Genomic DNA, 23,089 nt, shown 5'->3' on the forward strand with positions numbered 1-23,089 from the left:
TACATGCCATCCAAAAATGGCCAAGCCAGCTACAGTTTAAAGATAATTAAGGGATGGTCAATACATGGATCCCAGCAATATCTACATCCCATGTACAAAGCTCAAGTGCCTCCTATCCATTAGCAGAAAAATATCCCAATACAGAGCAACTATGGAGGCCCTCTCAGTATTGAAAGCTCTTGGGGACGGTTGGGAATATAAACAGAAAATTTATAAGGTTTAAAGGCAGTTTGGTTTAGAAACATTTTAAGGTAAAATTGCGCCTTTGTGCACCTGACGTAATTAGATAGTGAATGTAATAAACAGTATCTTTTCAAAACTGCCATCAAGAGAACTGGTTAGAAAGATTACTACAGCAAGGCGTACAATCACATATTAGGTTTCATAAATTCCACAGTCCATTGTTTGCATCAGATATCACTGATGCTCTTTTACTTGGACTTCCAATTTATCACATTAACAGCTATTGCCAGAAAGTGGGCACAAAGAAAACCTAAAACACCTACTTCATCTTTTGTTCACGTATATTGGCATGTGCTTTACCTCATAGAATTGCTTTTAAAATCATCATGCTGGGTTACAAAATTTTGCCTCCTACTGTATATCTTTTCAAACTGTCAATGCCATCATCATCTTCATCAGTGGCTCTTAATTATCACCCCCATCTCTTCCCCCAAAAAATTCATTTGTCTCCTTCATTAAACTGAACAGCAGTGGTATCTTGAGTGACTCTGAAATAAATTTTGCCATGTAAAAAAAGTTAATTACGCATTCCAAACCTGGTCGCTGAAGTCCTCAGGGAATTGCCTCCGCACCTCAGGATCTGTAAATAATTGACAGATAATATTAATTGGCTTTGGATTAGCGAGCAAGCAGAGTATCACACATTAATATTTGATCAGAAGATGATAGGGACCTGGCAGGGGATCCAAGGGGCAGCTGAGGCTGTTATGGTGATTAGGGCCAGTGAGAACTGTTCAAGGCTTTCCCCTTTTCCCTCCTCCAGTTAGGGAAAAAAAGGAGAATATTTGGCGCACCCTTTAGCTTCAAGGCAGTTTTCTACCCTAACCTCCTACTAACTGCAAATTGCCATCTAGATGTGTTGCCAGAATATCAGAAGGTCTTTCAAATTCCAGAGAGCCTGCTTTGATTGTGATTTTATTAGCTCCCTAGTTTGGCTGACTACAGAGCATAAGAAGATAAATGTTCCAAATTTAGGCTACATCTCTGCCAGCTACTGATGTTCTGCTACCAGCATCCAGCAGAGCTTGCACAGTGTTATCAGAGATCAACTTATGAATAATAGGGGGACATGCAGAAGGGTCAATTTAATGCGTGGAATTCTTCCAAAAAAAAATCCCCGACTCCAAACAGTTCCTTGAGGCTAATTAGAGCAGTGCTGAACCTTTGTCAGCATGCATGACAACAGTATCAAAGATTTAAGGAGGGAAAAAAGGGAAGCTGTACACACAGAACACTATAAGTGACAGCAAATATTTCTTAAAACATACGCTTCAACTTGTTTTGTCAGATCTCTGCTGTCATTAGATTATGAAATGTAGTGCATTGGCAGGGGATTGTGATCCAGTTCTATTAGCTTCAATTACATGAATGTAGTTAATTGAGACAAAATTGGAATCAACTGCTGATCCACATAAAACAACATACCATTGTATAAACAATGATCAGTGGCATACAGAATGAGTCTTGTAACAACAAAAAAAAATTGTCTATACATCTGAGACACAAATAATAAGCCTGTGTTGGAATTCATTCACCTTTAAAAAAAATGTTTAAAAATCCCAAAGTAAAATTAGTTTTAAAAGTCCCCCTGAAGAATGTATAGTCAAAGCACATCCTCTGGCTACAGGATGTGCTTGCTTGTAACGTGAAGTACTTGTATCGGTGCTTGCGACTTAACATAATTTGTGCTCAATTCATGCACCAGCATCCCTGGAGTACCATGGCTGCTAGGTAAATAGGGAAAAATAGAGTAAGTCAATTCAGACAATGTTGATCCACATAATGATTTGATTTCCTGTGTAGGGATTGTTATTGATTTTGATGACATACATCTTTAACCCTTTAGGCTTTATGATGTACAAACATTGAAGCCTGATATGACAAACAATATATTTAATACATAAAAGGCAATATCACAAAATTAGAGGGATAATGATGGAAATGCTGTAATTAACCAGAAAAAAAATGAACTGACTTTTCACTTTCATTGATTAATCTGACCCCACACAACTTCCCATTGTGAGACATGGTAATGAGTGTTAGGCCGCTTGACTGTATAGGGTGACCAGAACAGCTGTGGTTCAAGTAGTTTGCAACTTATTTCAGAGAACATTATTGATAGCAACCCAAAGACAAATACATAAAGAACATTTTCCACAGAAATATATTTTAGACCAGGTTACTGGCTTGAAATACTATTCCAAGCAAGTCTGAGGTTTTCAGCGGAACATTACTGTGATAATGAGAGCCTAATTGCATTGAACTAAAAAATGAATTTAGTGACAAGATGGTCACAAGTTACAATATTTTTGATTCACTGTATCAATATTATGAAAATAAATGCTTCACATAAGTATGTCTGATAGCATTTTTCATGAAAAAAATGAATGTTACATTATGCTAGCAAGAATCCATGGACCTGTGAATTCCACTAGTTATCTGCAATAGTTTTACAATTCACAAATTATTTTTGTAACAAATAAAGAATCAATTTGACCAGAAAACTGCTGCATTGGGCCTAATTGTCACGTTTAATCAGCATAATAGATACAGAAATAATGTAACAGAATTTGATGCAGTTATCCCCTCCATCACACCTGTTTTTTTTCCTGACCATAACATTCACTGCTACTCCTTCACCCACACACAGAGAAACACATTTCCTACATTCCTCTAAGCTTCTCCATATACCCACTTTCTTTGCAGTAGTTTATAATGGTACAACCATTACAGTTGTATGACAACAAAAATGTCAATGTTCATCATGGTCACACTGCAAAACCGCCAGCAACTGCTCGACTACAAGCACGTATATCTACAGACTGCACCGTTTTACAGCCTCTTCTGCTGTAATCAGTGAATTGATAAGAACTTCAGGTATTTATGGACTTGGTCACATTGTAAAAACAGCCTGAATGTTTTGCTTCATTGCACAAGGAGTTTGCCAAGGAGTAATTGTGGCCTTGTCTGGCGTACTGACCATAATACATCTGAGCAAACTCCCTGGCACTCAAAGAAATCTTAAATACCTGGATTAAAATTCCCTCGGATAAATACTTCAAAATATTAATGATCTTAAGATACTATTTTGTATATTAAATGTTTTCACATTTAACTTTCCTTATTGTTATACATGTTCCAATCTTTATTTTGCACTGCGCAAAATGTTAAAAACACTTGTTAAATATGTGCTTTTTACCCACTTCTTTGATTGCTTTGAATGACTTTGCAGCTGCTGGATGGATGGGCTCCTAGCGAACTGGGCTCACGGCAACCAATGTCAAGAAAAGGAAGTCCCCATTAAATAGATTACTAAATTTTTTGCAGCAAATTATCTTTAAGGTCAACAGCAAGCACTGTCACTTCACCTTTGACCATGAAATATAGGCTCCGGTTTCTTTGTACCAATACTTATTGGTCCCCATGTATGCAAACAAAGATTGAGTGAGCACATTTTCCCCAATCTGCAAGTCCACTGCTGAGAGTTTAAATGATATATCTTTCGTTCGTTCTGGTGTTGAGAAAGTGGGTCCTCAGGCCATTGGAAATTTAATCTCTCAAATTTCCCCTTCTGTATCATTAAATATACTCAGTTGGAAAAGTATGCTGCAAGTACAATTTTCTCTCCATAATCAGAGCAAGATTCAGACAGACAGCTAGCTGGACTCAGCCTAACCAACCACACATCTTTTCTGTTGTACAAAGCACATTTCCTATTTTCAATGCACCTATAAAAGTCAAGAGCAATAATGAATTCATGAATGTAATTCCTGACTCAAGTTTATTCAGTAAGAGCAAAAGGCAAATTGCTGGAAGAACTCAGTGGTACAAGTAGCATCCACAGAGTCAAAGGGCTGGTCGACGTTTCGGGTCAAGGCCCTTCATCAACCCTGAGAATGTAGAGGGAAGAGAGCCTGCATATAGAAGTGAGAGAGAGGGAGGGGGGTGAGACAGGAGCTGGTAGGTGGAACTAAATGGGCGGGGGGGGGCAGAATGAGGGGCAGAGAGCCAGGTGGAGGAGGGGGAGTGGGAAGTGCTCAGATGGAGGTTGGTAGGTGATGGATAGAAACAGGCAAGGGGAAAAATTAGGCATTTAGAACCTAGTGGGAGAGGGGGAGGGTAGAGACAGGGGTTGCTGGTGATAGGTGGAACCAGATGAGGGAAGGATGAAGGGCAGATGAAAACCAGGTGGAGGAGGGGATAGGAAAGGTGAACCAAGGGAGCATAAACCCAGATGGATAGGTATGTAGGTGACGGGTACATGGAGCCCAGTAGGGGAGGGTAATGAGTCTTAGTAACGTGGGGCGGGGGGGGGGGGGGGGGGGTATGGAAAAGGTGAACAAAAAGGACCGATGGGAGTGGAAAAGGAAGACAAGGGATGAAAAGGACCTCAATTTCCCCGTGGATTGCTTACACCCAAGAGAATGAACATTGACTTTTCCAATTTCAGTAACCCATTACCTACATACCTATCCACCTGGGTTTCTTCTCCCTTGGTTCACCGTTCCTGTTCCCTCCCCCACCTGGTTCCATCCGCCCCTCATCCTTCCCTCATCTGGTTCCACCGTTCACCTACCAGCCCATCTCTACACACCCTCTGACTTCTATATACTAGCTATTTTCCCTCTGCACTCTCAGTCCTGATGCAGGGACTCAACCTGAAACATTGACCATCCCTTTGTCTTCGCAGATGCTGCTTGACCCACTGAGTTCTTCCAGCAGTTTGTTTTTTGCTCCAGATTACAGCATCTGTAGACTCCTGTGCTTTATTCAGCAGAACATGATCTGAACAACTAATCACTGTTCTTACTGCAGTCATTCTAGGAGTCCTTTTTTGTTTATAGCCCAATGATCCAGGGCAAAAATACATACCTTGCAAGGAAGCTGGCATTCAACGTTAACAGGAACTGTCAAACCTTGGTGAGCGCATGTTCATTACAAAGCAACTATCCACATTAATTTACCCAGAATTAAAAAGTGTCATGTGTTTTAAAACTTGCATTTTGCAGCTATTTTATACACAATGGTATAGACACTAGCCATATTCTGTTCAATCTTTAAGCTTTGTACAACTTTAAAATATAGCTTTTTTTAAAAATGGTTTCAACTTCTCCATGCCTTGCCTCTCCCTAATTCTGTGACCTTGTAGTCTTAAGCACTGTGTACAATGCCTGAGCTTCATTAATGGCTGTTCCTCAACATATCTTTCCCTGAGTTAACTCCCCTCTTCAGCACTTTTGTTTTTGTATCTCCATCGCTACCTTTAAAAACCTCCTCTCAACTCTCTTGGTTTGTGCTTTTGTATTCTTCCAACTCCCTGGGTTTTTGTTTCACTCGCTCCCTTACTAAGTGTACACTGACTGCCCACCACCTTACAAAAGCTCCAAGAACTTTCTATAGAGAAAGAAATTCAAGTTGAAATTGAAGCAGAACTATTACTTAAACATTGTAGTCTCTGCTTAAATGCCACTTCCCTGGGAAATTGACAAGTCAAGTTTACAGGAATTGGTTTTAAACATTAACAAATAGGCCACACCGATTCATACACACTTTCACAAGTGTTTTTAAAATATGTACATATACATACAACAGTTAAAAACCATTAAAAATTTCAAGTGGCATAAGCTGCAGAAATATCAGCTCAAACCTTGATGTGATACAGCAGCAGATGAATGTGTTGATTGCATTGCAGGATTCTCAGTGAAGCCACTAGATGGAGCTTCCCACAAAGGACAAATGCCAATGCTGTTGGTCAGTTCTGGAAGCAGAAGTAAGCTGCCTACTACCAAAACAGTGCAGGCAAGTGGGTTGGAGAAACGATGAAAGAAACTCTGGAATTTAACCAAATTACTGATTGAAAAATTTCCATCAAAATCTGAAAAAAAAGGCAAAAGCTATAAAGTAAAAATCAAAGAAAAACTGCAGATGCTGGAAATCTGAAATTAAAACAGAAAATGCTGGAAACACTCAGGAGGTCAGGCAGCATCTATGGAAAGAGAAACAGAGGTAATGTTTCAGGTCAAAGACTCTTTATCAGAACTGGGATATGGGGAGAGAAAAGCAAGTTTTAGGTTTTGGGGGGGGGGGGAGGTGGGTGATGGTGTGTACAAGAGAAAAGAGAATGTTTATGATAGGCTGGGGCCAGGGTAGCTGTGGAGATGGGTTGTTAATGGGAGTAGTTAGAGGGTGAAAAAGAAGTGTGATGTGTTTTAAATAGCAGGTCAGAGTGTGCTAATGAAGAGAAGTAAAACTGAGCCAATGTCACTCATGGATGGCTTACAACAAAAATGGCCAATTCCAATATAGAGAAAGCGAGTTATCGGAAGTTGGAGAACTGAAATTTGATACTGAGTCAGGAGAGAGTTCCCCTGGTCCTCACCTTCCAACCCAACAGGTTCCACTTTTTATGCTCCACAATTTTTGCCAGCTCCAACAAGATTCTACCATCAGTCATTCCTCCCCTTTCAGCATTTTGAAGGAGCTGTTCCCTTCACGCCTCTTTGGTCCACTCTTCTGTCCTCACCAACCACTCCCCATCCTATGGCACTTTCCCATGCAACTGCAGCAGCTGCAATTCCTGTCCTTTCACCTCCTTCCTTCCCACTATCCAGGGACCCAAACAGTCTTTCCAGGGGAAGCAGTGATCCACTTGCACTTCCTACAATCCAATATACTGCATCTGATGTTTACAATGTGATTACTTCTACATTGGAGAAACCAAATACTAGTTTGGGTGACCTCTTTGTGCAGCACTTGCATTCAGTGCACAACGGCGACACTGCTTTAAGTTGTCCACTCCCACCTGTCTGTCTATGGCCTCCTGCACAGTTATAACAAGGATCAATGCAAGTTTGAGGATCAGCATCTCAGCTTCTGCCTAGGCACTTTGCAGACTTCAGAACTCAATACTGAGCTCTCCACCTTCCAATAACTCACTTTCTGTCTGTATCAGAAATGGCCATTCTCGCCACAAATCACCCATCTGTGATATTGGCCGTTTTCTTTCCCTTCTCTCCATTTGTACATCCTGACTTGCTACTTGTAAAACATCACACTTTTTTTAAATCAACCTCTCATTGCCCCATTAACAAACCATCTCCACAGCCAATTTCAGCCCAAAGAGTTCTTCCAAAGTTCTGTTCTTTCAGTCACAGATGATCCCTTTGTCCTATACATCTCTCTCCCCACCCCCACCCTTCTCCGCAACTTAAAACTAACTTTTTTCTCTCTCTGTTCCAGTTCTGATGAAGAGTCTTTGAACTGGAATGTTAACGTTTCTTTTTCCACAGATGTTGTCTGACCTGCTGAGTGTTTCCCGCATTCTGTGTTTTTATTGCATAAAAGTGATGATGTTGTTTTTTTAGACCAGATTGTATCATGATAATCAACATACCAGCTATATCACAGCAAAACAGTCCAAGGAGTCACAAGAATAGAATGAGGATGGCAATTTGATTACCTCTTTCCAGAACCCAAACAACTTCCCATTGCTCAATCAAGAATCTTCTTTTAAATCTTGGCCTGCAACACCCTTACTGTATATACTTCAGATTAAGTATTTGCTGTCAACTTTCTTAAATTTGTCTTTTATTACTCTAGGTCAGACTCCTCGTCCTTCTGCACTGATATATTCACAAGCCCTGTTTTCCTGATTTTGTTTCTCCATTAAATATCTCATGTACCTCTTCAACACCCGCTCCTAGAAATTTCTTTTTATGAAAGTTGTTGTCACATTGTCTCTCAGGGCTCTTCAATCACTGGGGATCAACCAACAATGTGGAATTTGTCAGGAAGAAACACTGCAAAGCATCCAGAGGAGCTTCGGGACTACTATAAATGAAGTGGAAGGATACACATAAAATATTGTGTCTTTCCTATTTCTCTATGGCAATCAAAATTGTGCAAATTACGGGGATTGATCATTTGTGAACTGTGGCTTCCAGCGATAAAGGAGAAAGGATATTATATTGTGTTGATATATATTGCAAAGGAGTCATATGTATTTAAGTATATTTAAAGTCATAATTCACTCACAGATTTAGAGAGCAAGTTAGATTAGAATGCACACTGCTAGTTACCAAATTCTTTTCACATCTCATCCATAAAATAAGCTAAATAAATTATACAGTTTATTAATGTGTGTATATATGGAAAGGGGATGTCATTTTCAATTTTTAATATAAATCAAAGGGTTGAAAACTTTTAACATTTGAGCACTGCTCCATAGCAGATAGACATCCCACCAAAAAGGCTTCTAAGTGAAGGGAGTTGAGGAGGAGATAAGGAACAAATGGCTTCAGCAATCAGTAAAACTGATAATTTAATGAATATCTAAAGTTCAATGACTTCCCTTTACATAGGACATTCCTTTAAATGTAGCTAGATGATTAGGCAATAATGTGGACAATTCACTAAACACATCTCAATTCAAGATGACAATGGGCAAATTCAGCCAGGTTTACAGATACATGGTAGCACAGGCACTCATCTCTATACCAACATTCAATAATCAAATAAGGTTTCTCCATTCCTTACTTCCTCCGGTGACAGGATTTCCTCCCCTGAGCCTGTCACGGTCCACACGGTTCAGTAAATATTTGGTCATCCTTGTGGGTGACTGAGAGAAACTCATGACTGGCCTGTAGTGGGATGCTACTCATCCCACTCCCAACAAATGAATTGGAGCAGAGCCATAAAAAAAGAATTCCCTTAATCCACTGTCTACACACAGAACTTCACAATGAAGACAGCTTCATTTACGCCATCTAGAAAATAGCAAAGAAACAAAAATGCAGGAAAAATTCACAAGTAAATGTTGAACTCAAACTACAAACAAATCAGAACTTCCAAAAGCAAGGACATGGTGTCATTATTTCCCAGCAGCAGCAGCCACTGCCATGATAAAATGCTCAGACTTCTGAATTAATGAAAGTGGTTATCTGGTGCCCAACCATGTATGAATCCTCAAATCTAGTCTTTGGTGGAACTGCAGCTATGCTTTTAACAGAGTTTTGGAGGTTCTAGGCGCTGCTCCTTTCTGTAGTAGCAGAAATAATGAACCAGTTCTCATTGTAACTGACCTTCATGCTGCAAGCATCAAACTTTATTTGTAAACAAAATCTTCACTCTGTAAAAAGAGTAAAACATTTCTAAGCCTCCCTTTTATTTTGTTCAAAACTATGCAGCCAAATTAAAGCCAGCAGGCTAAAATTAAAAGCTGTATACTAGTCAGACATCTTTTTAATGGTTGTCTGACAATGTAGAAAGCTGCCAACTCCACTTTTATTACCCAACATGAAACATAAATGCTACTGATTGGGCTTGAAAAGATTTTTTTTTAATCTATGTTTTAATGGATTGTGCAATGTGAATAACAAACATTTGATTTTCCTACTCAAATGTCATAAAAATTCATAAACCTCTGAAACATGGAGCCAAAGCTCCTGAAAAAGATTCTTTATTGAATCGGTACATAATCAGCTTTGTATGCAATTCTTTAGAGCAACAGAACACTTTTCTTGCAAACAGCAGCAGCATGGAACATGTAAGAACCTGGCACCCCGTGGTTAAGCAAACTGTATTAAAATTTTCTGCTTGGCGGAATTCCATTTGCGTGTCTGTGTGTTTTTACAAGTACTGTATTTTGTGCATTACACTGTATCAGCTGTATTTCATTGAGTTCCAAATAAGCTGGTAACATTTTGAAGTCTTCTGTATCTTTATTTGGAACTAGTGGTTACTGGAAAACAATACATCATTCTTTATTGTATATACTTTAAATTTATGGACTTTAAATCAAAATGCATTGCCAGAAAACTTATATGAAAGTGAAGAACATAAAGGATAATTATTTCTATAGGAAATTCCATAGAAAATTATTTGCATGGAAAATATTACTGCCAACACTCAATGACTATGTGCCAATATGTACCAAATCTGAAGCTTTATTTTGAAAACAACGCCTATTTGCAATCATTTTGAACCAAGTAAATATAACTTTTTCCCATTCAAAATTAGATTGCTCTCACAAAACAAATCTCTGCAGAGCCAGTGACATCCAAACCAGTGCAGCTCTGACAAATCGTGTGCTGTCTGCCAGCCAAATCCAACAACAGTCGAGTGGTGACTATGTAACAATTATCCCACGTGGCTGCCTCAAATATGGAATGCATCAGGCTTGAAATCAGTCCAAATTTTAACTGCTGTTTATGGGAAATTATCCTCATCTTTACTGGTGGCCCCACACTAAAATAGCCTCCCTATAACTCCACCTCCTCAAGATCCTCTGGCCAAACTTTTAGTCATTGCCTTTGCCAATATCTCTTTTGGCTCCCACTCTAATTTTGTTCTTACACCTCTACAAAGCACATTAGAATGTTTTGTTGGGTTTAAGTGAATACTTAAGCTAAAGTTAGTGTTCAAAGAAAATCCCCATGTTGAAAGTAGCAATGCATCTTTCCTCAAACATTTACTTTGGCAACTAACTGCTGAGATTTCTTGGCACTTTCTGCACTCAGTAGAGTAAAAGAGTTTGAAATTAATCAAATTACATCTTTTAATCATTTCCATTAATCCATAACAGAACAAAATAATAATTCTGGAACTAGAAACATTTCTCTCTTCTGCTTGCACAATTTTGCAGTTTTAATTAATACAATCTAAACACAAAATATAGCCTAAACCCATCTTCAGAATTTTCAGTGAGGAGAAACTGGATGCAGCAATGCCTTCCTTACTTTATATTGTGGTTGCATTCTTGAAAAGCATGACTTTAAGCAAAACAATATTAAGCACATCCAATTTTCCCATGAGAAATAATCTATAAAGAGGAGTTAGGTTCTTTTGGACATTGTGTGTCTTTTGGACAAGTCTCGTTGAGATCTGTACACATACGCTTCCGTTGCTCCTAACTGAAATGATTTCCAAAATAAATTTCTAAATATAAAAGACATATATATTTGAATAAGATAATATTCATCAATGACGGTCGCAGATCTTGTTTGTATTAGTTGGGTGGGATGGAGGGGCAAACAGTGATGTTAAGGAGGCAAACGTACAGGATTACCTGCCTCTTCATCCGCGAATGAAATTGTAGCCTCTTCTGGCATCTCTTCTTGCCTCTCTTCAACAGCAAAAAAAAATTATCCAATGACTGTATGACAATTTTGTTTGGTAAAGCTGCTTGTAACAGTTAAGTTCATTGATTGTTCTCAGTGAAGATTTCCATTGCTTTTTCAGTAAGTTTGACAATTGTTTTGCAATAAACATTTGAAAAGTTATAGTTCTAACAGTTTGCTTTTCTTCTTCACTTTATTGTACTATTAGTTGCATCAAGTCCACACTCAACAGTTCTTCTCTGTGGTAATTCCCCCACATCAGCCACTTCCACCTCTTGAAAGCCAAATTCCATGGCCAAATTGATGATTTTATGCTGAATGTTGGGGGCAATGTTGTTCTGTCCTTTGAAGTCATTATCTCATTCAGGTCCAGCTTCTCACCACACAACATTCAAGCCGACCTCAGTTCATCCAATATGTCAACAATATTTTGAGAACATTGCAATCATATTAAAATTCCCTGATGGTCACCTACACCATCTGTTTCCATGAGCTGGGAAATGGCAAAAGGCCAATGACCTGAAACATCAACTCTTTTCTTGATCCAAACTTTCCTGCATCCTCACCACAAAATTCAGTGTCAGAAGTTTGCAAAGGAACAGCTAAACAAGCCTGATGCATTCTGGAAACAAGTCCTGTGGACTGATGAAGTTAAAATAGAACTTTCTGGCTGCAATGAGCAAAAGTATGTTTGGAGAAAAAAGGGTGCAGAATTTCATGAAAAGAACACCTCTCCAACTGTTAAGCCCGGGGGTGGATCAATCATGCTTTGGGCTTGTGTTGCAGCCAGTGGCACAGGGAACATTTCACTGGTAGAGAGAAGAATGAATTCAATTAAATACCAGCAAATTCTGGAAGCAAACATCACACTGTCTGTAAAAAAACTGAAGATGAAAAGAGGATGGCTTCTACAACAGGATAACGATCCTAAACACACCTCAAAATCCACAATGGACTACCTTAGGAGGCACAAGCTGAAGGTTTTGCCATGGCCCTCACAGTCCCCCAACCTAAACATCATCGAAAATCTGTGACTAAACCTCAAAGGAGCAGTGCATGCAAGACGGCCCAAGAATCTCACAGAACTAGAAGCCTTTTGCAAGGAAGAATGGGCAAAAATCCCCCAAACAAGAACTGAAAGACTCTTAGCTGGCTGCAGAAAGCATTTACAAGCTGTGATACTCGCCAAAGGGGGTGTTACTAAGTACTGACCATGCAGGGTCCCCAAACTTTTTGCTTCAGGCCCTTTTCCTTTTTTGTTATTTTGAAACTGTAAAAGATGGAAATAAAAAAGTAATCTTGCTTAAAATATTAAAGAAATGTGTCATCTTTAACTTTATGCCTTTTGGGAATCAGGTCATCTTTTACTCACTTAGCTATTCACAGTAACAGAAATTTTGACCAGGAGTGCCCAAACTTTTGCATGCCACTGTATATGTGGGACCAAGTAATGTAACACTTCGCTGCTGTCAGTGATACGGACAAGGTCAGAGCATAAACAACATGGAGGAAACACTACAACAACTGAGTGGAAAAAGATTCCTGAGTTTAACAAGTAGTGAGACTATGGAGGGATACATAGGCAAGGATGGTACTTTTGAAATTAATGTTTGGTGATTTCAGACACCAGCAAACGGGACAGAGTGAGAGAAAACATCAGCAGGATAATCAGCCATTTCAGACTGTTGTACTATCTACAGCCTAACAATCCATTGGTGATTTAAATTAATTCAGCCAGCATTAACTGGTTTTTGTGGCAGAGTGCCACAATTCTACTCTATGTGGGGAAGCACTTGCTAACTTCTCTCCAAGAATTGTCATTTCTTATTTTAAGATTAGGTCCTCTTCTCATGGGCTCTCACTCCCACCAGCCAAGGTTTCTCTGTATATACATTATTCAATTCTATTCACCACTTAACCTTGTATATTCCAGGAATACAAGCCAGTTTAAGAGATCCATTTTCATAACTCTTGGAGCTCTACTAACATTCTGATGAATGTCTGTATCATTCCTACCTAGGGCAATATATCCTTTCTATGGCCAATGTACATGTTACTCTATTACATCATCAAAACAGGACTCTGCAAAACTCAAGCAGAACTTCCCTTCATATTCTAACTCTCCAGTTACAATGGTTAACATCCATTAACCTTTTCTACTACTTGATACAGTAGAGGCAGCAGAATTTTAGAGGAGATGCAGTTTATGAAGGATGTATATGAAAGAAACAATGATGGAATCTGGTGCTATGAAGGTACTGAAGCTGTTCACAATGGCAGGAATGAGGCAAGGACAAAGGTCAGGCAACGTTCATGCAGACAGAAATAGGTCATGTTGGTGGTGATTAAGGTATGAAAGTAGCTGATCTCACTATTAAGCAGGTCCTAAATTAAGCAGCAAGCCAAGGAGCTGAGTACTGAGACAGTGAAGCAAAAGCTGAAATGGACAGCTTTAGTTTTACTTATGCTGGTGACAGAGAGCCTTGTGCAACCAGAATCTGATGACAACTAAGAACTAGGACAGAGACCGATAAAGGAATCAAGAATTTTGGGCCATGGAAGAGCTAAAATAATACACAAAAGTTACACCAATAATTTAATTGGGGTGGGTAGAACAGAAATGGTAGGTCAGTCACTTTGGATCCACGAAAGACCAAGTAGGTTTTTTTTCATAATGGAGTTGAGAAGGAGCAAAGTACAGTGGTCTCTAATACCCAAATGAACAGGTACAACAAGGTCAACAGAATATCAACCTTCATCCCAAGAGAGCTGGAAGGCAAAGTGAAGGGATTGGTGCTGCTGTGCACAGAAATGAACAGACCATCTGGAATCACTGCAATCAAATTTCAGCTCTGCACCTTTGAAATGATATTTCAGGGTTTCAGCACAAATCCACCTGAACTATATCAGAAAGATGAAAGTTGTAAGGAAATTGACATTTGTTTGAAGTAAAAGCAGAAATTATTGGAATACTTAGCAGTTCAGACCCTAGAAAGAGAATAAACAATTAACGTTTTAGGTTGAAGACCCTTTATTAGAATTGGAAAAGAGTGAAAACCAGTTTGATGGTTAATTTAATTGAAGAATTTAAAATTACAGAAGGTGGGGGCAGGAAACCAGAATGCGAAAACACAGTCTTAAAATTAGATCCAGGCTATTCAGGACAGAAATTGGGAAGGTGGTCAAAATCTTACATCATCTCCACAAAAGTCCTGAGCATGGTTGCAGAGGGAAGAGGTTAAAAAAAACAAATGCAATGGCACCAACAACGGCAAAAGTAGCATGTGGTGGGACATGACTACCTAGGGAACATCCACTGGAGAATTTATAATGGAAAACCTGTGCGCACAGATCAAGATTTATTCATACGAAAACAGTAGAGTAGGTATATGTGTGAATGTTAAATGAGGGCAAGCTGAAGTTGCTCTTTAATGCTGTCGGTTCTTCTCTAGATCCACAATTTTCAAACATTCAACCTCAGTAACAGGCCTTTTACGTAATATACCTGTGGTCATGTTTGTACATTTACCAGAATTTAAAGTTTTTCAATAAGCACCAAATGTAGTTCCATCATTCAATTGTGTTTACAACCATTAATCTGTGTTTTTAGGTGCACTTCAATATATCTAGAGATTACAATCAGATGTAATCTCATTTAAATGGCAGAACAAAAACAGAAAATGCTGGAAACACTGAGTAGGTCAGGCTGAGGCAAAAAAACAGGGTTAACATTCCAGTTCTAAAACCCTTAATCTGAACCAATAAAGAGTCTTCAACTCTAAACATTAACTCCATTTCTCTTCTCACAGACGTTGCCTTACCTGCTGAGTGTTTCCAGCGTTTTCTACTTTTACTTCAGATTTCCAGCAGCTGCAGTTTTTTTTAAATTTTCATGTCTTACTCAATGGCAGAGCAAGCTTTTGGAGGCCAAATAGCCCATGTCTGCTCCTAATTTGTATGTCCATAAAACACTAGCTAGAATTAAAGTGACAGGCAATTGAAGGCTTGTGTCACACTAGCAGATAAAACAGGGGTATTCCAAAAACCAATTTGGTCTCCCCAATATACAGGATACTTGAGTAAAATCCTGAGCATGGTTGCAGAGAGAAGAGGTTAAAAAAAACAAATGCAATGGCACCAACGACGGCAAAAGGAGCGTGTGGTGGGACATGACTACCTAGGGAACATCCATTGGAGAATTTATAATGGAAAACCTGTGCACACAGATCAAGATTTATTCATACGAAAACAGTAGAGTAGGCATATGTGTGAATGTTAAATGAGGGCAAGCTGAAGTTGCTCTATAATGCTGAAGTTGCTCTTTAATAACGACAAGCAATGAACACAATATACCAAATTAAAAGGATGACTGTGTCACTTGGAATGAGACTATTGGCTCTGGGTGGGAAATGGGAGGAGGAGCGTTTGGGGGTGATGGGATAACACTAAAGGTGCCAAACTGCTGGAGGATAACCTACAGAATGTGGAATCTGTTTGGTCAGGTGTAAGAGCAGGGGAACCATGTGGTTCTGGAAGGGAGAAGGGGACACTCCAGAATTGTAGGAAATGCTGCTGTTCCTACTTAAACCTCTTCCAGGTTCATCCTCTGTTGCCTTTCTTATCCCCGCTTCCAGTACTTTTTTGCCTTTGACCATAATTCCTTTTGTCAATTAATCTTCCTGCCCTCACTTCACAAAAGTGTACATTAGTTCTCTCCTCCCCAATCCATTCTTTTTCTGCATCTTAAAGACTTGCTCTCTCTCTACCTTCCCCCCCACCTCCCATTTATGATGAAAAGTCAGACACCTGAAAGTTTGCTCCTCTTTCCACAGGTAATGCCTGCTGTGCTGAGCATTTCAACACTTCACCATTTTAAACAGAGAGCCTTCTGTGACCACATTTTGACAGTCATGCTGCAAAATAGAACCCAGCTTTGAATTGAGCTAAAACCATTGAATGGGTAGGTAATTGTGAACATATTTTCCAGACTTAACTCACTCCTGGATCAGGGCCTCAAACATATGGAGAACTAATGGTCAGCCTCTTATACACATTACAGTAAGATGTACTGGCTCAGCAACTCAAATTTTCATCAGAACTCAAGCTCATAGGTTTGACTATCAACTGAAATGTTAATCCTACAACTTTCTTCACAGATGCTGCCTTACATGTTGAACATCTGCACCTTTTTCTCTTTTTATTTAAATTTTTTTAAGCGTTCACAGAATTTTGTTTTTTTGCTAAAAATGTTTGTTCACAGTCCTTCATACTGAAGACCTTCCTCTTGAAAAATATATTCAAAGATCCATGCTCTAAAACCTGGGTCTTGTCAATACAAAAATAATACGAGATGGCAGTGGTCCTAAATGCTCTCCAATAGTCGTGCAGATTAAGTGGTATTACATAAGAGGACATATATTAAAGGGAGACTATTTTATTTTTGAAATAGAGTGCCCTTCTGCTTATGTTCTGCAGGTAAGCACTCAACCATCGTTAGGAAATAAATTTGCTCACAACTTGCTCCAGATCATCCACTCATGTTCCTGAGGTGACACTAGACCAAGATGATGTAATCATTTACAAAACAGAATGATAGTTTAAGTAGCATGTTAATAATTATTTCACTTCAGAAAATTCTGGTGAATTGAACCGAGCCTGTGGAGTGCAGATTTATTCCTCTCCATTACTGAGACAGCAATAACATAAACCATTAATTTGCCATCCAGCCTACAGAGATATTTGGTGCCAAGCAAAAAACATGCTGCATTCTTGAGAGGACAAACTTTTTCAAAATTTGTACCAATCAACTGGTTGAAAATCAAAAAACTGCAGATGCTGGAAGTCTGAAACAAAAAAAACACTTGCAACACTCAACAAATCAGGCAACATCTGTGGAGACAGAAAAAGCGTTAACATTCAGAATCAGAATGAGGTTTATTATCACTGACGTATTCGTGCAATTTGTTGTTTTGCAGCAGCAGTACAGTGGCTGTACGCCTCCTCATCGCCATCTGAAATTCTGCAAACAACGGTGGTGTCATCGGTGAACTTACAGATTATTTATTTACTTCCAGATCAAAGAGACTTTGTCAGAATGAGGAAAGAGAGAAACTAAGTTAGTTTGAAATTGCAGACGGAGTGGTGGAACGATGGAATATCTCCGACTGTTGCCGTGATAAGAAGTTGCTGATGAAGACGTCTGGTTCAGAGGCTTATAATTAAAGAGAGAACATGAAAGAATGTAAAGGCTGAAATACAGAGCTGTAGGAAATGCCCAATAGGACAGGACATGCAAGTGGAGGAAAAAAAACTGAGCCCATATTACAGATAGATGACCTACAGCAGAACTGACCAGTTCTGATACAAGAAGAGAGAGCATGTTACCCAAAGTAGTTGAATTTGATGTCAAGTCCACAAGGCTGCAATGTGCCCAGAAGATGATGTACTATTCCAAAAGCTTGCTTTGGACCTCATTTAGGTCTCAGCAGGAGCAGGATGGCAAATTAAAGTGGCAGGCAACAGGAAGCTCGAGCTTTCCCCACTACAGACTGAACATGGGTGTTCCACAAAACTTGATACTGCTCACGTGGCCCCAAACTCATTCAGAACTAATTCCAATTTACAAAAATCAATGCATCAACTTCAATGTCAGTGTGGTAAATGACAAAGGTATTAACAGAGAAATAAGATCGTCATGTACACTTCACCGTGAGTATAGTCATTTTCGTCTACAGTATTTTCCTCTGCATGCCACTCACAATGCAATTTGCGAGCGGGATTTTTACTTTATCCCAAGTTTTAAAAAGAGATTGCAAAATTTTGCATAGAATTAAGATTTATGGTGTCAATTTTTTTCCATAACGAGGAACTGAAAAAGTAGGTATTGCTGTTACTGAGGGCAATAAAATAAAATTATTTTAAGCCCAGTTCCTTCCTCATCCTTAAGTCCCAATATCACAAAAGCAAACAGTTACAAATCTGTGACTATACAAGATCATTTCAAATATTATCTATTAAAAATTCTAAGTGTCAGCTCTCAATCACATGGAACAATGAGATATCGTACAGAATGAGCATGAGAAATACTTACACAATACAGACATCAAATTAATGTTTTAAGTTCACTTATAGTTTGGAATTAACTTTTATAAATGGGTATCTAGGTTAAACACAAGTTGGATTCTTTTCAATTATCCATTTTTAATTAGGAGGTGATCAGAGTCTTTGATGCCTTTGCATCTGAACCAAATCAATTGTATTATCTTCTCCCTTCAAACTTGATTATAACTGCAATACTGCTCATCCGAATTAATTTTTCGCCCATTTTCTTTATTCAAGAGAGGATAGGGGGCATTGTCAAGAAGAACAGATAATCCTGCACACTTTTTTTAAAAAATGTACAGCACATTCAGCTCTAAAAATGAAGAGATTCAGTAGCCATTATCGGGAAACCAGCATACATAGCTTTGATATTGGTAAACCACTTAATCTCATTGCTCAATTTCATGCAGTTTTAGCCAAACAAGTGTTTCTAAGAACTGCACTGCAGGCTTGGTTAGACTCTAATCTGAGTCGCAACCTGACGCGATTTTCCAGTTGAGAGGATGGGAATATGTCACAAAGCAGCGCATCAGTGAGGTACTTAAACATTGCTCTTTTACATGTTTTGGAGCCTGTTCTGCTGCATGAACATTGTTCCATATTAGCCCACCTTAGACTGAATACATCTGAGTTAACTTTCAATTTCAGCAGCTGGGCATATTGTACTGGTTTTCTTTATAATTTAACTTTACCTTACTCAACTTCAAAACTTAAGAGGAAAATGGGCTGGTAATTCTGAGCCAAAAGCAAACTGCAGGAGCTATATAACCTTGGTTATAAACTATAAACAATTCAATATAAAGTATTCTATTTAAGGTCAGACATTTAAATTAGACTATCACTTTTCCATAAACTGATTGCCTGAAGGCAGTACATAAAACCTACAAAATCAATCATCAGCAGTATAACAGCAACTGTTCTTTAGTCTGATTCGAAAAATCTACTTTTATGAGGGCTGGCAATTTTGGAAAGTTTCCAGCAATGGGTGGAAAATTTTTACGGAGTTGGAAAGAAAAAAGAGCAAGCTCAACTGAATTTAATTTGTTTTTATTTGTTCATTCACTGGATGTGTGTTTTGCTGACAAGGCTACGCCTTATTGCCAATTCCTAACTGTACTTCAATAGGTCGTAGTGGGGAAGTGCTTGAACTGACCTTCTTGAACCACTAAGGTCCATGTGGCCAGTAAACGCTGGTACTTACCTTCATTTTGGCTTGGGGAGTGAATCTCCTGGTGATTGCCAAATCTCTACCCACCTGCAAATACCTCACCACCCCACTGGGGGTTTCATCCCCTGGCATGGACATCAGTAGCCAATTTCCCCTCTCTGCAATCAAGAATCTGCCAAGACTTTTTGGCACATCGAAATAGCTGAGTGGTGGGAGGTCTCAGTCTGAGTGAGGACATTGGAAGGAACAGGATCTCAGGCTTAATTTGGGACTCAGGAGGGATAGGCATAAGGCTGGGCACAAAGTGGAAATGCAGGAAAAGGAACAGTCTGGGAGGGACGGAATGTGGTGCCAATTTTGGCTTCAGTAGGGAGGATATGCATGCATTTTAAAAGAGGGTTTAAAATGTTGGCAACATTTCTCAGCTAGGTCCATATTTAAAGTGGGACTGGGTGTGTGGTCATTGTCTACCCCAACAAGGGCCAACACAGAGTTTCCTTGTCAATCACCTGGGAGGACCAAGCATTACACAGCCTCCCACAAGTGCAGAAGATTGATGAGTGGCATGCAGCGGACCAGAGACCCAGCCTGCCCAACTTAGTCAAGAGTTTAGTGGGCTCATCCTTGAACAGTGAGCTACACACATTGTGACAGCAAGCCATCTGAGAGTCACAGCCAGGCATCCAATCAGACAACCTGACCCTGTGTGTTAAGAAGTATCCCCAACAGTGCTGTTAGCTAGGGGATTCCAGATTTTGACTTAGTAATAATGAAGAAATGTTGGAACAATTCCTGGGTAGAACATTGTGTAATGGAGAGGTACTTAGATATGGCGGTGTTCCTTCTGGTCTTGTGGTTTTAAGTTTAAAGGATGGAGTCAAAGGACATCCCATTTCTGATCTTATGAAGGAGGGAAGGTCATTCATGAAGCAGCTGAAAACAACTGAGCCCAGGAAAACACCCGAAGGCTGAATTGATTGGCACAAAACAATCTCTATTTGTGCTAAGTATGACTTCAGCCCATGGCTTCGTCATATATGGAGCTGCTTCTTCATGGTTAATTGGAAACAACATTTCTGTTGCAACATATTTTGACTGGGAGGATTAAAATGTTTTAAATTGCTTAGGAGAGATCCTATATGTTAAGATGGATGTTACAGTGAATGTCATACAATGCAGCAAATAGTATGGCACAAAATCAACTAGGATCTGCAGGTCAGCAGACTCAGTCTTATAGAACTGTGTGACCTTGAAAGGAATATCTTCATGCTTTAAAAGGGATGACCCAATCAATAAAAGTATTATTTTGTTCACTGTAGACTTGCATGGTGTTATGATGGTATATCAATCAATTCTAAATCTCCTGATTTCCTATTTCAAAGAAAATGAATAACAAAAGTGACATACTTACCTAAGTGTATTTTACTCAGAGTATCATACGTCTATTTAAATATGTCCAACAGATAATACACCCAGGGATGTAAATTAGTAATGCAAAGGCAGAAGACCTTCTTTGCACACAACTATCTTCACCATAAGCAGTACAAAAAACAAATGGCTGAGATCTGCCCTTCGGGTGCACACATTATATAAGTAGACTACTTCTCTGGAATAATTGCCGAGATGTTATTTTACATATATACTGATGGAGAAAAGATTTTCATTGGATTACACAAACCCACAGTGTGTATATGAATAGACCAACATAACGGATTAAGATGTGGCACTCACAGTTCGCATTCATAGAGTAATCAAATCATACAGCACAAAAACAGGCCCTTCCTCCTCCATATCCATGCCAACCATCAAGCACCCATTCAAATCCCATTTACCAGCACGGCCCTTAGCCTATGACTTGTTGACTTATGTGGTCATCTAGATGCTTCTTAAATGTTGTGAGAACCTGTGATTCCATCACCCCTCAGGCAGTGCGTTCTAGATTCCAACCACCCTTTGGATGAAAAAAACCTCTTCCTCATCCCCTCAAACCTCCTATCCATAGAACCATACAGCACAAAACAGGCCCTTTGGCCCACCATGTTGTGCCGTCCATCAAACCACCCTCACACTATCTAAACCTTTCCTCCCGCATATCCCTCTATCTCACATTCCTCCATGTGCCTATCCAACAAACTCTTGAACCTGTCCAATGTATCTGCCTCTACCACCACCCCAGGTAGTGCATTCCATGCACCAACCACTCTCTGGGTGAAAAACCTCCCCCTGACATCTCCCCTGAACCTCCCACCCATAACCTTAAAGCCATGCCCTCTCGTCTTGAGCATTGGTGCCCTGGAAAGGAGGCGCTGACTGTCTACTCGATCTATTCCTCTCAATATTTTATAAACCTCTATCATGTCTCCCCTCATCCTCCTCCTTTCCAGTGAATAAAGCCCTAGCACCTTAAGCCTCTCCTCATATTCCATACGCTCTAATCCAGGCAGCATCCTGGTAAATCTCCTCTGCACCCTCTCCAACGCCTCCACATGCTTCCTATAATGCGGCGACCAAAACTGAACACAGTACTCTAAGTGAGGTCTAACTAGAGCTTTGTAAAGCTGCATCATCACTTTGCGGCTCTTAAACTCAATCCCATGATTTATGAAAGCTAACATCCCATAGGCCTTCTTATCTGCTCTATCCACCTGTGAGGCAACTTTCAGTGAACTGTGAATATGAACCCCAGGATCCCTCTGCTCCTCTACACTGCCAAGTACCTTGCCATTTACCCTGTACTCTGCCCTGGAGTTTGTCCTTCCAAAGTGTACCACCTCACACTTCTCCAGATTGAACTCCATCTGCCACTTGTCAGCCCAGCTCTGCATCCTATCAATATCCCTCTGCAAGCTTCGACAGCCCTCCACACTATCCACAACACCGCCGATCTTAGTGTCGTCCGCAAACTTACTAACCCAGCCTTCCACCCCCTCATTTAAGTCATTTATAAATATCACAAAAAGTAGAGGTCCCAGAACCGATCCCTGCGGGACACCACTAGTCACTGCCCTCCAATGTGAGGGCACTCCTTCCACCACAACCCTCTGCTTCCTACAGGCAAGCCAATTCCTAATCCACACAGCCAAGCTTCCCTGGATCCCTTGGCCTCTGACCTTCTGAAGAAGCCTAACATGATGTACCTTATCAAACGCCTTACTAAAATCCATATAGACCACATCCACCGCACTACCCTCATCAATCTTCCTTGTCACTTCCTCAAAGAACCCTATCAGGCTTGTGAGGCAAGATCTTCCCTTCACAAATCCATTCTGGCTGTCCCTAATCAGTCCATTATTCTCCAGGTGTTCATAGATCCTATCCCTTAGAATCCTTTCTAACAGCTTACCCACCACAGACATAAGGCTCACCGGTCTGTAATTCCCTGGACTATCCCTACTACCTTTTTTTAAACAAGGGGACAACATTCGCCACCCTCCAATCCTCCGGCACCATCCCCGTGGAC

The 23,089-nt window shown here is 39.8% G+C and overlaps 1 protein-coding gene across 5 annotated transcripts in view; it reads right to left on the reverse strand.

Annotated features, from left to right (window-relative positions):
- LOC127582046 (DENN domain-containing protein 1A-like) overlaps window positions 1–23,089 on the reverse strand; it is a 437,758-nt gene that overhangs the window by 317,634 nt on the left and 97,035 nt on the right. For 4 of the 5 annotated variants that reach the window (XM_052037002.1, XM_052036999.1, XM_052037001.1 and 1 more), the window contains exon 3: window positions 780–823. The exons of the other annotated variant lie outside the window; for it this stretch is intronic. In XM_052037002.1, coding sequence (XP_051892962.1) covers window positions 780–823 — 44 coding nt within the window. The remainder of the gene's footprint in view (window positions 1–779; window positions 824–23,089) is intronic. 5 annotated transcript variants of the gene reach the window in all.

The sequence above is a fragment of the Pristis pectinata genome, chromosome 23, assembly GCF_009764475.1.
Source record: "Pristis pectinata isolate sPriPec2 chromosome 23, sPriPec2.1.pri, whole genome shotgun sequence".
In the NCBI taxonomy this organism is placed as follows: Eukaryota; Metazoa; Chordata; class Chondrichthyes; order Rhinopristiformes; family Pristidae; genus Pristis; species Pristis pectinata.